Source organism: Chionomys nivalis, chromosome 9 (assembly GCF_950005125.1).
Source record: "Chionomys nivalis chromosome 9, mChiNiv1.1, whole genome shotgun sequence".
Taxonomy (NCBI): domain Eukaryota; kingdom Metazoa; phylum Chordata; class Mammalia; order Rodentia; family Cricetidae; genus Chionomys; species Chionomys nivalis.
Window position 1 is genome coordinate 13,361,798 of NC_080094.1, and position 12,145 is coordinate 13,373,942.

A 12,145-nucleotide genomic window follows, 5' to 3' on the forward strand; every position below is an offset into this window, starting at 1 on the left:
GTAAGAGAGCAAGGAGAAGCTAGAGTGCAAACGAGGTGCTCTAGAGAGGTCTGAGGAGCAGGGAGGGGTTGGCTCACCACTGAGGGCCAGAAGAAGGTACTCTGAGGTGGGTCTCTGGTAGGGGTAGGCTTTCTAAGAGCTGAGATTTTTATCTCTCTGTGAATCAACACTGAGAGGATTAGAGACCCCCTCTGGGAACAGAGAGATGTATATGGCTGGAGCAGCAAGCTGAAGAGAGGACACAGATGCAAGACCCTTTAGGAAGGGTCTTGAGAGAGGACACAGATGCAAGACCCTTTAGGAAGGGTCTTGAGTGTTGCCCCCCCCCCATGCAGCCAGATGTTGGGGCGTTAGGAAGCTAGTGCAGGTCTTTGAGCAGAAGAGTGCTATGGTCAGATGTAAGGTGTTCACGGTTTCCTTGGCCTGGAGAAGAGGGAACAGGAGGTGACAGAACAGCCTGGAGCTAGTAAGATAACTCGTGTTAACTTCATGAGTGGTGTCAAGACAGAGCCAGAGCCGTGGAAGCCAAGGTGGGCCACCTGCCTGCATGGTAGAGGCTGCTTTGAGAGGCAATGACTTCCTGGCCTCCGCAGTGTGTAAATCATTCCTGAGTTTCTCTTGGGCTGAGTGGGATCTCCACTTAGCAGATACCAACAGGGCCAGAGACCATGATGTGTACAGAGTCTCAGTAGGATAGCCCACTCTGCCCCAAGGGAAGGAAAACTTCTCCCAGTGCCCAGATCCTAGATTCTGTTCTCACAGCCCCTGCTTCACCTGAAGTCCCTCACTGTAGAGGAGTCTGAGCCCACACTGCACATTGGAGCCAATCACGTGACCAAAGTTCTTGAGAGAGACAGAGAAGGGTGCCTGAACTTTCTGTCTCCCAAAAAGGGACATGGGGACAGGGCAAGACATGCTAAGAGGCCACTCCAGGCTGTCACCACACCCTTCGCTAGATCCTCTTCTCCACCACCCCCACCCCGCCTCCCACGCCTGCCTGGGCTGTGGGTAATTGGGAAGATCAATCTTTCTGCCCAGCTGACTGGCTCTCATCAGCACCTACGGTAGGGACAGCAATCTAATTCCCTGGGGAGGAGGGTAGGGCAGGGCTGGGGGCTGTCAGGGAGAGGATCCCTCCACTCCACACCCCTCCCCTGTCCACCACACTAAGTGGGTGCAAAGATGACCTCTCCTCTGGCTCCACCCCTACTTCCCACTCTCAATGCCTCCCCGCATTCTTTCTCTCTGGGCTCCTCGTTTTCTCTGGTGAAAGTCACAGCATCTGACCCACTAATATTTCTTTTTTTTTAATATTTATTTATTTATTATGTATACATTATTCTGTCTGTGTGTATGCCTGCAGGCCAGAAGAGGGGACCAGACCCCATTACAGATGGTTGTGAACCACCATGTGGTTGCTGGGAATTGAACTCGGGACCTTTGAAAGAGCAGGCAATGCTCTTAACCTCTGAGCCATCTTTCCAGCCCCCCACTAATATTTCTAATGTGATGCTGGTTTCCCTGGTCCTTTCATGGGTCCTTGGAGGGGTGCAGCCACACCATGCCCTAGTCCTTTCTCAGAGTCTCTTCTGAACACAGGTCACAGGCATGGATACCACAGACAGGGAGAACCCCTCACCACACAGTTTTACTAAGCACCTATTACAGCATGCAGTGTTAAACAAAATTTCTACCTACAGAGGAGGTGAATGAGGGAGACAGAGATAGGATGTGGGCTCTGTAAGGCACTTGCTTTGAGAGCTCAGAGACCTGAGCCCAATCCCCAGAACCCACATAAAAGTGCTGAGCATGGTGGGAAAGAGACAGGAGAACCCCTGGGATTCACTGTAACCAGCATAGCCTAGTCAGCAAGTCCCCATGAGAGACCCTTCTCGAAGGAGGGAGATGACATTATTGAGAATGGCACCGGAGGCCTCTTAGTAACCATTCATGCATGCACCTGCACCCAGACAGACACACACACACACACATACACACACACACTTTTAAAAATTGCAAGGTACCCAGTAAAAGCCGTGATAGCATGTATCACAGGAAGTCATGGGCATGAGGTGGAGGGGGGGCATCAAACAAGCCATCAGGAAGGAGCTGAAGGGCAGACCCAGGGCAGAGGGAAGAAGTGAAGTGGAAAGAGAGCCAAGGCCAGGGACATGCTGGCCATCTAAACCAGGCCATGAGACCTTGTCGGAGAGAGTACAGGGCTTGGGCTGAGGGCAGTCAGGGAGAGCTGCCTGGAGGAGGCAGGACCTTTGGGGCCTTGAAGGGTTCTGGCAGCTGAAGTGTTAAAAATCTCTGTTAGTTAGAAACTCTCTCTTTGAAAGCAGACCTCATCCGGACCCAGCTCTGTCAGCATCCCTGTGAGACCTCAGGGACAAGGCTTCACCTCTCTGAGCCCATTTCTTCATCCACAAAACAGCAATGATTCAAATGCCTTTCTTGTTTCACAGTTGACAGGATGATGCAGGAGTCACAGACCCTGAAGGGGTTTGATATATGTCTTAGGGGGAAGGTGACACCTTCCTTCTGGTCACTAGACCACGCCCTATGTCCTCTTCCTTTCCCACTGGCCCCATCCATCTCTGTTTTCTGCTCAATCGAGTCTAAATGCCCCATGAATGACTCTTCCCCTTGTTAGTGATCTGAACCCTCCCACACACTCTGACCCCAGGGCCTTTGTACGTGCGGATCACTCTCCCCAGAGCAATCCCCTCCCCCACCCCCTTCCCCTGGTTACTTCCCAGTTGGATATGAGTAGAAATGTCACTTGCTCCATAGAAAACGTGCCCACACCCGGCAGGGCAGGACTCCTTGCTGCATGCGCTTGGTCCCTGAGCTTTTCAATTCTTGTCACAATCTGGAGTGGTGTCTGTCTCCACTTCTACACCGAAAGGCCGTGTTGTTCTTGTTCATTCCTGTGTCCTTGGTACAAAGGAGACTCCCCTCCCACAGCTGTCAGCGAAAACCGCAAGCCTCTGTTACGAAGAAATGTCCAACCTCACCCCAGCTGCTGTGCTTGGAGAACCCCAGGGCCCCGGGAGGCTGAGAGACCAGTCCAGCTACTCTCCCAGAGCCCTCCTTCCCAGCCTCTTCCGACCCCTGGGGCTCCACCTGCCACCTCCCCAGATGCACAGCAAGCCAACTGACTAAGGAAGCGCCAGGCCAGAACACGTTTAATTTTAATTTAGGAATCGGTTAAGGCTGCAGGCCCGTTCAGCTCTGGGCTGTCAATCAGCCTTCCTCAAGGCTGCATCAATTAGTTTAAAAATATTGAATGTAATTTTGCCTGACACAACATATTGCAGCTACTGCAAAATATAATTTATTTTAGAAGAAGAAATAATTAAACTAATTTGCATGTCAGTCAGCTGAACTGAGATGGCAATGGGGAGGAGGGCCATGGGAGACCTGGCCCCTGGAGGGGGCACCTGTCACTGGGCACTGGGTGAAGTGTGCTCTGCCTGAGTCTGAGCAGCTGCCGCTGGATCGACAAAGAGCCGGGCAGCAGGAGGACCAGACATTGTGTCTGGACCACACACTTAGAGTTAGGAAGCTGGCCAACTCCAGGGATGTTCCCGACTCCCGCCCCCCCCACCTCAGTTTCCCCATCTACAAAACAGGCTTGATCTCACCTTTGCCTGGGATGTATGGAGACCCATGTGAGGTCATAAACAGGAGAGGTGAAGGCTAAATACTGCTGAGTGTTTTGCTTCACAACAGACCCCTGGAAGGTGCTACAGGGCTACACGCAGGCCTTCCGGTTATTACTGATTGAGTGACATGAACTGACCAGGCAGGACTGGACAATATCAGAGGCCTGCCACTCACCCCAAGGCAGAGTTTGGAGCTGGGTACACAATGAACTTTCTTGGGTAATTCCATCCTTCAGCACTGGTATCTTTTAAGGTTTCCTGGGTGAGTTTCCAGGGGTGAGAAACATGGCCTAATGTTGAAGGCACAGGGTAGGGGAGAGGGGAAGAGTCAGGAGCAATAATGATTCTGAGATCCTTCCTAAGACAAAAGGACTCAGGGCGCTCTTGTGCCTGTGTGTGATGTTGGAGGAGGAGGCTGGGAAGGCCCAGGTGTAGCACATGCCATGGTGTGACAACAGGGGACTCCCAGTTGCAGAACCTGAGTAGAAGGTGACTGCCCTTCATGAGGGGGCTGCCATGCTCCCAGGTCTTTCCCGTCTCTCCTCTAGCCCCACACTCCTACTACAGAGGCAGGCTGCCAGAGAGGACACTCAGGCCCTCACTAGCCCCACCATCAGCTGGGAGACAGATACCCGCCTGCCTCCCCCTTCCCCACCCGCCCTCCCAGAAGCTCCCCATCTGCCTGTGGAGGTTCTCTGGCAACATACTCTTAAAAATAACGGCTCACTCGGCATCCCCAGTCACGACTCCCCTCCCTCGGTCCCAGAAGAGTCCCTCTAGTTGGTGAGGTGGCAGATCTTGATAAACTGAGGCGATAACATGGCCCCAACTGAGGGGAACTCCCAAAAGGGGTGGGCAATGCTAACGAAAAGAGTTTCCCTCCTTCCCCTGATTCCCCAGAGGTGGCCCACCTGCCTTCCTATCTCCAGTTCTGTCCCCTCCAGCAGCTGCAGTCAGCATCTCGCTGCCTCTGAGTTCAGAGCAGATGGGTCCACTCCCTCATGGGGTGCCTGGATTCCTGGGAACTCCCAGACTGCCCCCAAAATAGCTCTCTGCCAACTCAGCTGGAGACTCTCACCACCCAAGCATCTGCGTGGAAGTGGGGTGACATTTGCTCTCCTGGGGGTTGCACCTGCAGTAAGTAGCAAGTAGACAAGGTCAGTGGTGAGCATGCTCATGCTCACTGAGGATGGGGTAAAACTAGACTCAGGTAGGGGAAGCTAGAAGGACCAGTGTTCAGGGAAGGGCTCAGAGAGGTCAGGCCCAGGCAGCCAGTTCTCGGTTACTACTACAAACCTAGGTGCCCATCTTCTGTGCTGTGTGCACAGTTCCCAGCACTTTGTAGCTGTTAACTCGTAGCGAGAAAACAAACGCAGAGAAGTCAGCTCACTTGGCTGAGCTGACAAAGCTCCTTAGTGGCAGAGGCAGACTCAGTCTTAAACACCACACCCTGTTCACCTTTTAGGTATAGAAACTGATGTCAGGGTCTTGTCCCCGCTCAAGGTCTGGGTCAAAGTTTCAACCACCCCTGAAACTCAGGCCTCTTCTCCATCTCTTCAGATTCCATTCTTCTGCCCAACTGTGAGGGACAAGCTATTCTATCCCGTTTGCCGGCCAAATGCACCTCCTTGGACTCATCCAGTCTTTGCAGGGCCAGGTGTACTGAGTGCAACAATTTAGGGGCTCGGTCACCAGCTGACCCAGTGTCTAGACATGGCCACATAGTTCAGTTTTTCCTTTGCAGGGTGGGGACACAAATGTTAGTAAACCACAGGATCCACAAGGGGAGCTGAACAATGGGCATGTGTGCTCTGGGACCATTCAGTGCTCTCTGGGTGACAGGGTGTTGGAGGCAGAGGCTTCATTTGAGGGTACCTGGTGATTATGGTGGAGGTGTCAGTGGTATGAACTGGCTGGACATCGTTGTAGCCACACTGGAGACGGTGCTAGTGCTGTTGGTGATAGAGGTTAAAATATTGGTGGTGGTGATAGAGGGACAGTGGCCGTGAGGGTGATAATCTTAGTACCTGGGAGGATGGGGGAATAACAAGGATGGAGTTAATGGATGTGGTGATGGTGATCTCCTGGGATGGTGGAGACAGTGGTGAGGATGCTACTGTTCATTACCTGCTAGAGTCAGGGAAGATAGAGCTGCTGGTAGTCATAGTGATAGCTTAGTAACATTAATGATAGTGGTAATGGTGGTGGCAGTAAAAGCAGTAACAATGCAGATTGTGGTGGTGCTCCTGGTAGTGATGATGGTGATGGTATTGATGATGGTGATGGTACTGATGATGATGGTGGTATTGGTGATGGTGATGGCATTGATGATGTATTGGTGATGGTGATGGGTGGCTGGTACTGTTGTTCATGGTCACAGAGGTTGTGGTGGTAATGGCCATGGGATTGATGCTAACATTAATAATAGGGATAGGGATGGTGGTTTGGTGAAGACTATGGTGGAGATGGAGAGGAGGATGGTGAAGATGATTATGGTAATGGTAACAGCAGAGATGGAGTGGCAATAGTGGAGGTGCTCATGGTGATATAGTGATGGTGGAGATGGGTGTGGTGGAAAGGGTGGTGGTGGGGATGCGATGGAATGGGAATGGTGCAGATGGGCATGGTAGAGAGGTGGGTGGTAGCAGAGATGGGCATGGTGGAGAGGTGGGTGGTAGCAGAGATGGGCATGGTGGAGAGGTGGGTGGTAGCGGAGATGGGCATGGTGGAGAGGTGAGTGGTAGCGGAGATGGGCATGGTGGAGAGGTGGGTGGTAGTGGAGATGGGCATGGTGGAGAGGTGGGTGGTAGCGGAGATGGGCATGGTAGAGAGGTGGGTGTTAGTGGAGATGGGCATGGTGGAGAGGTGGGTGGTAGTGGAGATGGGCATGGTAATAAATGGTAGAGATGGATGGTAAAGAGGATGGTGGTGGGGATGGGATGGGTGTGGTGGAGATGGGCATGGTGGAGAGGATGGCACAGAGATGGTGGTGGGGATGGATGGAAATGGTGGAGATGCTAATGGTGTAGGGTAGTGGAAATTCTTAGGAGATTGGAGTAAGGATCATGGTGTGATTACTCAATCCCAGATGTCCTCAGCCCTGGTCCTTGTCCCCATTTGGATAACACAAAGTGTCTGTCAGGTTGACTCCACTGCCTAATCTTTTAGGAGTAAGCAGTTGTCTAATCTCATCCCTGAGGCTGCTTGTCCTCCTCACTCTTCTCACAGACAATCATGCCCAGCTATCAAGAGCATCTCTCCGGATCCGAATCCTGGATGTGAACGACAATCCCCCAGAGCTGGCTACACCCTATGAGGCAGCTGTGTGTGAGGACGCCAAGCCAGGCCAGGTACCCAGAGGAACTGGGGACCAGGGAGCTATCATGCCAGAGCCCCCACCTCACCTCATTCAATATCCTGCCCCTCCCTACCCTACAGCTTATCCAGACTATCAGCGTGGTGGACAGAGATGAGCCCCAGGGTGGTCACCGCTTCTATTTTCGCCTGGTACCGGAAGCACCCAGCAACCCTCATTTCTCTCTGCTGGACATCCAAGGTGAGCTACCTGTGAGCCACCACCCCCAGGTGGCAGAGAGAACTGGCATATTGCTTTCCTCCTCTGTAGAAACTAAGACTCCATGAGAGCCGGAGCTTGGTCTAAGATCACAGAGTATGAGGCCGGTTATGAGGCCGGTTATGGCTGACACCCAGTCACTGGCCAACCCTGAGGGTTGGCAGGGTGAAGGGATGCATCCCAAGGGCAGAGAATGTCAGTTGAGCACCCAGGGAGCCATAGGGTAGACATTGGAGGACAATCCCTGAGCCAAGTGACAGGAAGGCAGTGCCATAAACAGACGACCTGCACATGTGGTTCAAAGTGCCGCCCAGCTCAAGTTCCTTGTGGCATCCTCAGAGACACAGTGGAGGACAGCTTTTCCACCCCTCCCCAAACTAGTTGTCTCAGAAGGAAAAGGCCCTTCCCAGAGTTCTGCCGGGTCCTTCAAGGTATAGGCCTACTGAACCTTTCCAGTTCTGTTCACATCTACACTTGGAGATTTCATACCCACACCCATAAGGTACAAACACACACACTCACTCACTCACACACACACACACACACACTCTCTTACACAGACACACACACACACTCACAGAGAGAAAGAGAGAGAGACTTGTCTCTATACAGTATAGATGTTCTGTGACTCAGTTTCCCCCCTGCAGAAGCAATTGCCCACCTGCCTGAGCTGAGTCTTTCATGATACTGCGCTCCATCCTCCGAAGTCCTCATGACAATGGCATTGAAATCTCTAAAAGCAAAGCCAAAGCTGAGGGAGGCGGATGTCAACTGACAGGAGTGAGGACCCCAGCAGGCAGCCCACACTCAGCTAAGGGCTCTCCATGACTTCCTGTCTATGTCTCCGTTTCATTGTCTGAAAATGGGGCTAATACACAGCACTTCATGTGGTCGGGTACCCCCAAAGGAGGAGGGCTCCTGGGGTAGACTGCAGACCCCAAACTCTCACTGTCTACTTTCAGACTATTAAGCACCGTTGAGACATAGTCCCTATGTGGCAAGCTCTGCTCTGGGCCCTGGAAATACAATGACAGATGGGAGAGAATCTCCGCCCTCATGGAGTTCATATTCTATTGAAGCAAGACAGAAATTAAACAAATCAATAATATGTCAGACATGACGAGTGGCCAGGGAAGAGGGACAGCACAGCCTTGTTCCTCAAGAGTCTGGGCCTCGTTCTGTTCGTTGTGGGACTTTGGGTGCCCAGAGCAATGCTGGTGTGGCAAGAAGCTGAAAATGAAAGGTGGTCTGGGAGGGCCTCTCTAGTGAGTAGTCGATGAAACGGGCGGGCGATGGCTCAGTGTGTCAAGTGCCCACTGTGCAAGGATGAGGACGTGAGTTCAAATCCCCAGCACCCATGTCAGCTGAGCACAGTAGTATATTTCTATAATCCTGTCACTGGGAGGCAAGGACAGGAGGACCCTGGGAACGTGGTGCCAGCTAGCCTAGTCTAATCGGTGAGTTCCTGGCCAAGAACACCCTGCCTCAGAAATTAAGGTGGAAAACGCTAGAGGAAGACAGGGGACACCAACATCTGCCTCTTATACACAGGCAGGTGCACTGCATATCCATGCTCACACAAGCACACACCACACACGCGCATATACTTACAAAAATACATAGAAACAAAAAGGCAGCCAGGGAGTGAGCCACGCAGATAACCGGACTGAAAACCGTCTGGTGGCAGAAACAGCGAGTTTCAAACAAATAGAAAACAGAAGTAGAAAGGGACAAGTCAAGAGGCAGGGGTGGGGGTGGGGTTAGACCATGTTGGTTTCTTCTGGTCCTGGAACAGGCCTGGGGTTTTAAACCCTACCCCTACAGGGAGAAGCCTCAAGGCCTCTGAAGCCAAACCCATCTGTGTTCCCAGGAACCATGTTAAGAGTCTTTACCAGGGCTGGAGAGATGGCTCAGCGGTTAAGAGCATTGCCTGTTCTTCCAAAGGTCTTGAGTTCAATTCCCAGCAACCACATGGTGGCTCACAACCATCTGTAATGAGGTCTAGTGCCCTCTTCTGGCCTTCAGGCATACACACAGAAAGAATATTGTATACATAATAAATAAATAAATATTTTTTTTTAAAAAAAAAAAAAAGAGTCTTTACCATACAGAGCCTCTCTGACAACTGAGCCCGGAAGACAAGAACAGGCAGCTAGAGCTGGACCCTGGAGCCCCTGCTGTGTCTGGCATCAGCCCCTCCACGGAGGGCAGAGGCATGGCTGTGAGAAGGGCTAAGGCTGTAGGAGAAACTGAAGCTCAGAGTCACAGCTATTTAAATCTTTTTGGAAGTAATTCAACAACCAGTACAGCTCAGCCCACACAATCCTTCCCATTCTACCCTGAGCTGATGCCCATGGTCAGTCCTGTACCTGCCTCTCCAAGTTCAGGAGTCTTCACAACTCTGGGGCCTGAGGCTCCACCCCTGCTCTTTCTCCCAGCTTAGGTACCTCCAGAGCTCCCTTTTGGGGTTGTCCTCTAGGCCAAGCTTTGGGGACAGGGTAGCCTTAGCTGGATGAGGTCAGAGCAGCCATGGAAAGCCTCCTCCTCCAGCCCTTCAGCCCTGTCCCTCAACATCCCAACCCCCACCTCCTCGCCATATAAATATCTTAGGTGACAAGCGACTGCCCCAACCCATCTGCTTCTTTGTACAAATGTGTAGCCAGTTTGGAAGTGTGATTTATAAATATTGCCTTTGCAGCCAGGGATTGACGCTGATGGGTGTCAGGCCAGATGGATGGATGCTACTCCCGGGCACGGGTCCCACCTTGAGGGGTGGGGTGGGCCTGGGGTGGTCAGTGGCTTCTCAGAGGAAGGCAGCTGGATGGGGTCAGGACAGTACCCCAGGAATTCCCTTCCACCGGGCGGAGGTATGGCAGGGCTCTGAGTGCTCAGAACATCTGACCGCGTAGTGGGAGACAGCAACCCTGGGACAGCATCTCTGTCTTGCTTGGCAGTTGGAGGCTGGGCCAGGGCCAGCCACTCATTTCTCAAATCTGTCTGCGTCTCTCTGCCACCACTACTGCTATTGTCTCTCACAAAACACACTGACGTTTCTGACCTGTAGCCCATGGCAATGCCTGTATTTTCCATTGTAAGTGTCCTTGGCTACCAGGCAGGTTCAAGCCAGGACAGAAAACCATGTCTATCTTATTCACAGCCATGTCTCCAGGGGCTAGAATAATCCTGATGTATAGAGAGTGCTCCATTCAGATTTGCTGTGGGATGAATGGCTGATGTATCACTGGGTCACTTCTTGGTTTAAAGCCCACGAATCAATGGTCGCCTGCTTTTCGGAAAGTAGCACAAGTTCCTTACGAAAACTGACCTGCTAAACTTCCCAGGATGGGCTTCTGCCTCCCTCTAGCCACGGGCTGGGCTTCAGCCGCAGCACCAGCACATGGCTGTTCTCGGTTCTTGGAATTACCCCCCATGATGAACTTCCGCTCGGATATCTATCCCTTCTCCCAGGAAACTCTCCCCTATCCCCCATGCATGGTCAGATCCTCTCACACAGTCTTCCCACTCTAGTCCTTCCAGTACTCTCACGATTTGTGATCCTAGACTGAGTTGTGGGCTCCTTCAATTAGTGTTCGCCTCTGACATCAGCAGCTGAGCTCTGATCCAGGCAACAGCTGACTTAGCGCGACATTATTTCCCCTCAGCAACTGGCAGGCAGCCTAGCGGCAGCAGTTGACTAAAAGCTGAAGAAGGAAGAGAGAGAATGAGAGAGGGAGGGAAAGAGAAGAGGGAGGGAGGAGGGAAGGAATTGGTAGATGGCAAGCGAGAGAAGATGGATGAAGGAGTGGAAGCTGATGGATGGCGGAAGGAGGATGGATGGATAGGTGAGGGATAAATAGGTATATAAAGAAGCTGAATGGATGGAGAGGTAAATGATGAAGAGTGGATGGGTAGGTGGGATACAGAGGATGGGTACAGAAATGGATGGTGGGTGGGTGCGTGCTGGAAGGTAGAAAGAGCAGAGATGGAGGATGGCGAATAGATAGAGGAGAGACGGATAGACGCTGGAAAGCGGACAAATGTATGGAGACGAGAGGACTGATGGGTAGATAGATCTGTGGATGGATGTGTGTATGTGTGATGTATGTGTGGATGGGTGGATGGATGATGGAAAGTGAATGTATGTATAAAGGCTAGAGAACGGATGGACAGAGAGGGTAGATGGATGGACGATGAGTGGACGTTGGAAAGCAGAAAGTGTGTGTATAATGATGGCTAGAGCCATCTCTCCAGCCCATAGTCACTTCTTTGAAAGTTTTTAAAATGGCGTTTATTTATTTTGTGTCCTGAGTCGGGTGCACGGAGGCATGCCACATGGCATTTAGAGGTCACAGGATAACTTATATGAGTTGGGTCTCTCTGTCCACCATGTTAGTTCTAGGGGTGAAGTTCAGATCACCAAGCTTGGTGCGAGCCCCTTCATCTGCTGAGCCATCATGCTGGCCTCACGAGTCACTTCTTGCTGAGCCTAGTTTACATATACACCAGGGAGACCCTGCCCCAGCCATGGTTAGGAGCTAAATGTGTGTATCAGATGCCCACAGGCTGATATATGAGAAGCATTCAGTTGGTGCGGATGCACCCCCTCCATCCCCTTCTTTGCCCTCTGTGCTTGGGTCTCCTTTCTTCCCTGGCAGGAGGCAGTGTTTCTTAGCCTGAGCTGCCTCAGCCTTTAACAGAAGGCTCCAGAGGCTAAGCCAGAACTTGAGGAGCTGACCCATAGCTGCCGCTTAGCCTAAGAGTTGTGGTCCCTTCAAACTTTGTTCCCCTGAGACTGGCATAGGGCCAGGCTCCAGCTGGCCAGGAGAGAAAAAACAGGCACCCATTTGCTTCTTACAAGGTGACCAGTGCCACAACAGGACCGTGCCATGCATGGGTCCAC

At 52.0% G+C, this 12,145-nt stretch overlaps 1 protein-coding gene across 1 annotated transcript in view; it reads left to right on the forward strand.

The window, feature by feature from the left end:
- Cdh22 (cadherin 22) overlaps positions 1–12,145 on the forward strand; it is a 123,571-nt gene that overhangs the window by 105,172 nt on the left and 6,254 nt on the right. The window contains exons 9-10 of the mRNA XM_057780965.1: positions 6,900–7,021; positions 7,110–7,227. Of these exons, the coding sequence (XP_057636948.1) occupies positions 6,900–7,021; positions 7,110–7,227 (240 nt within the window). The remainder of the gene's footprint in view (positions 1–6,899; positions 7,022–7,109; positions 7,228–12,145) is intronic.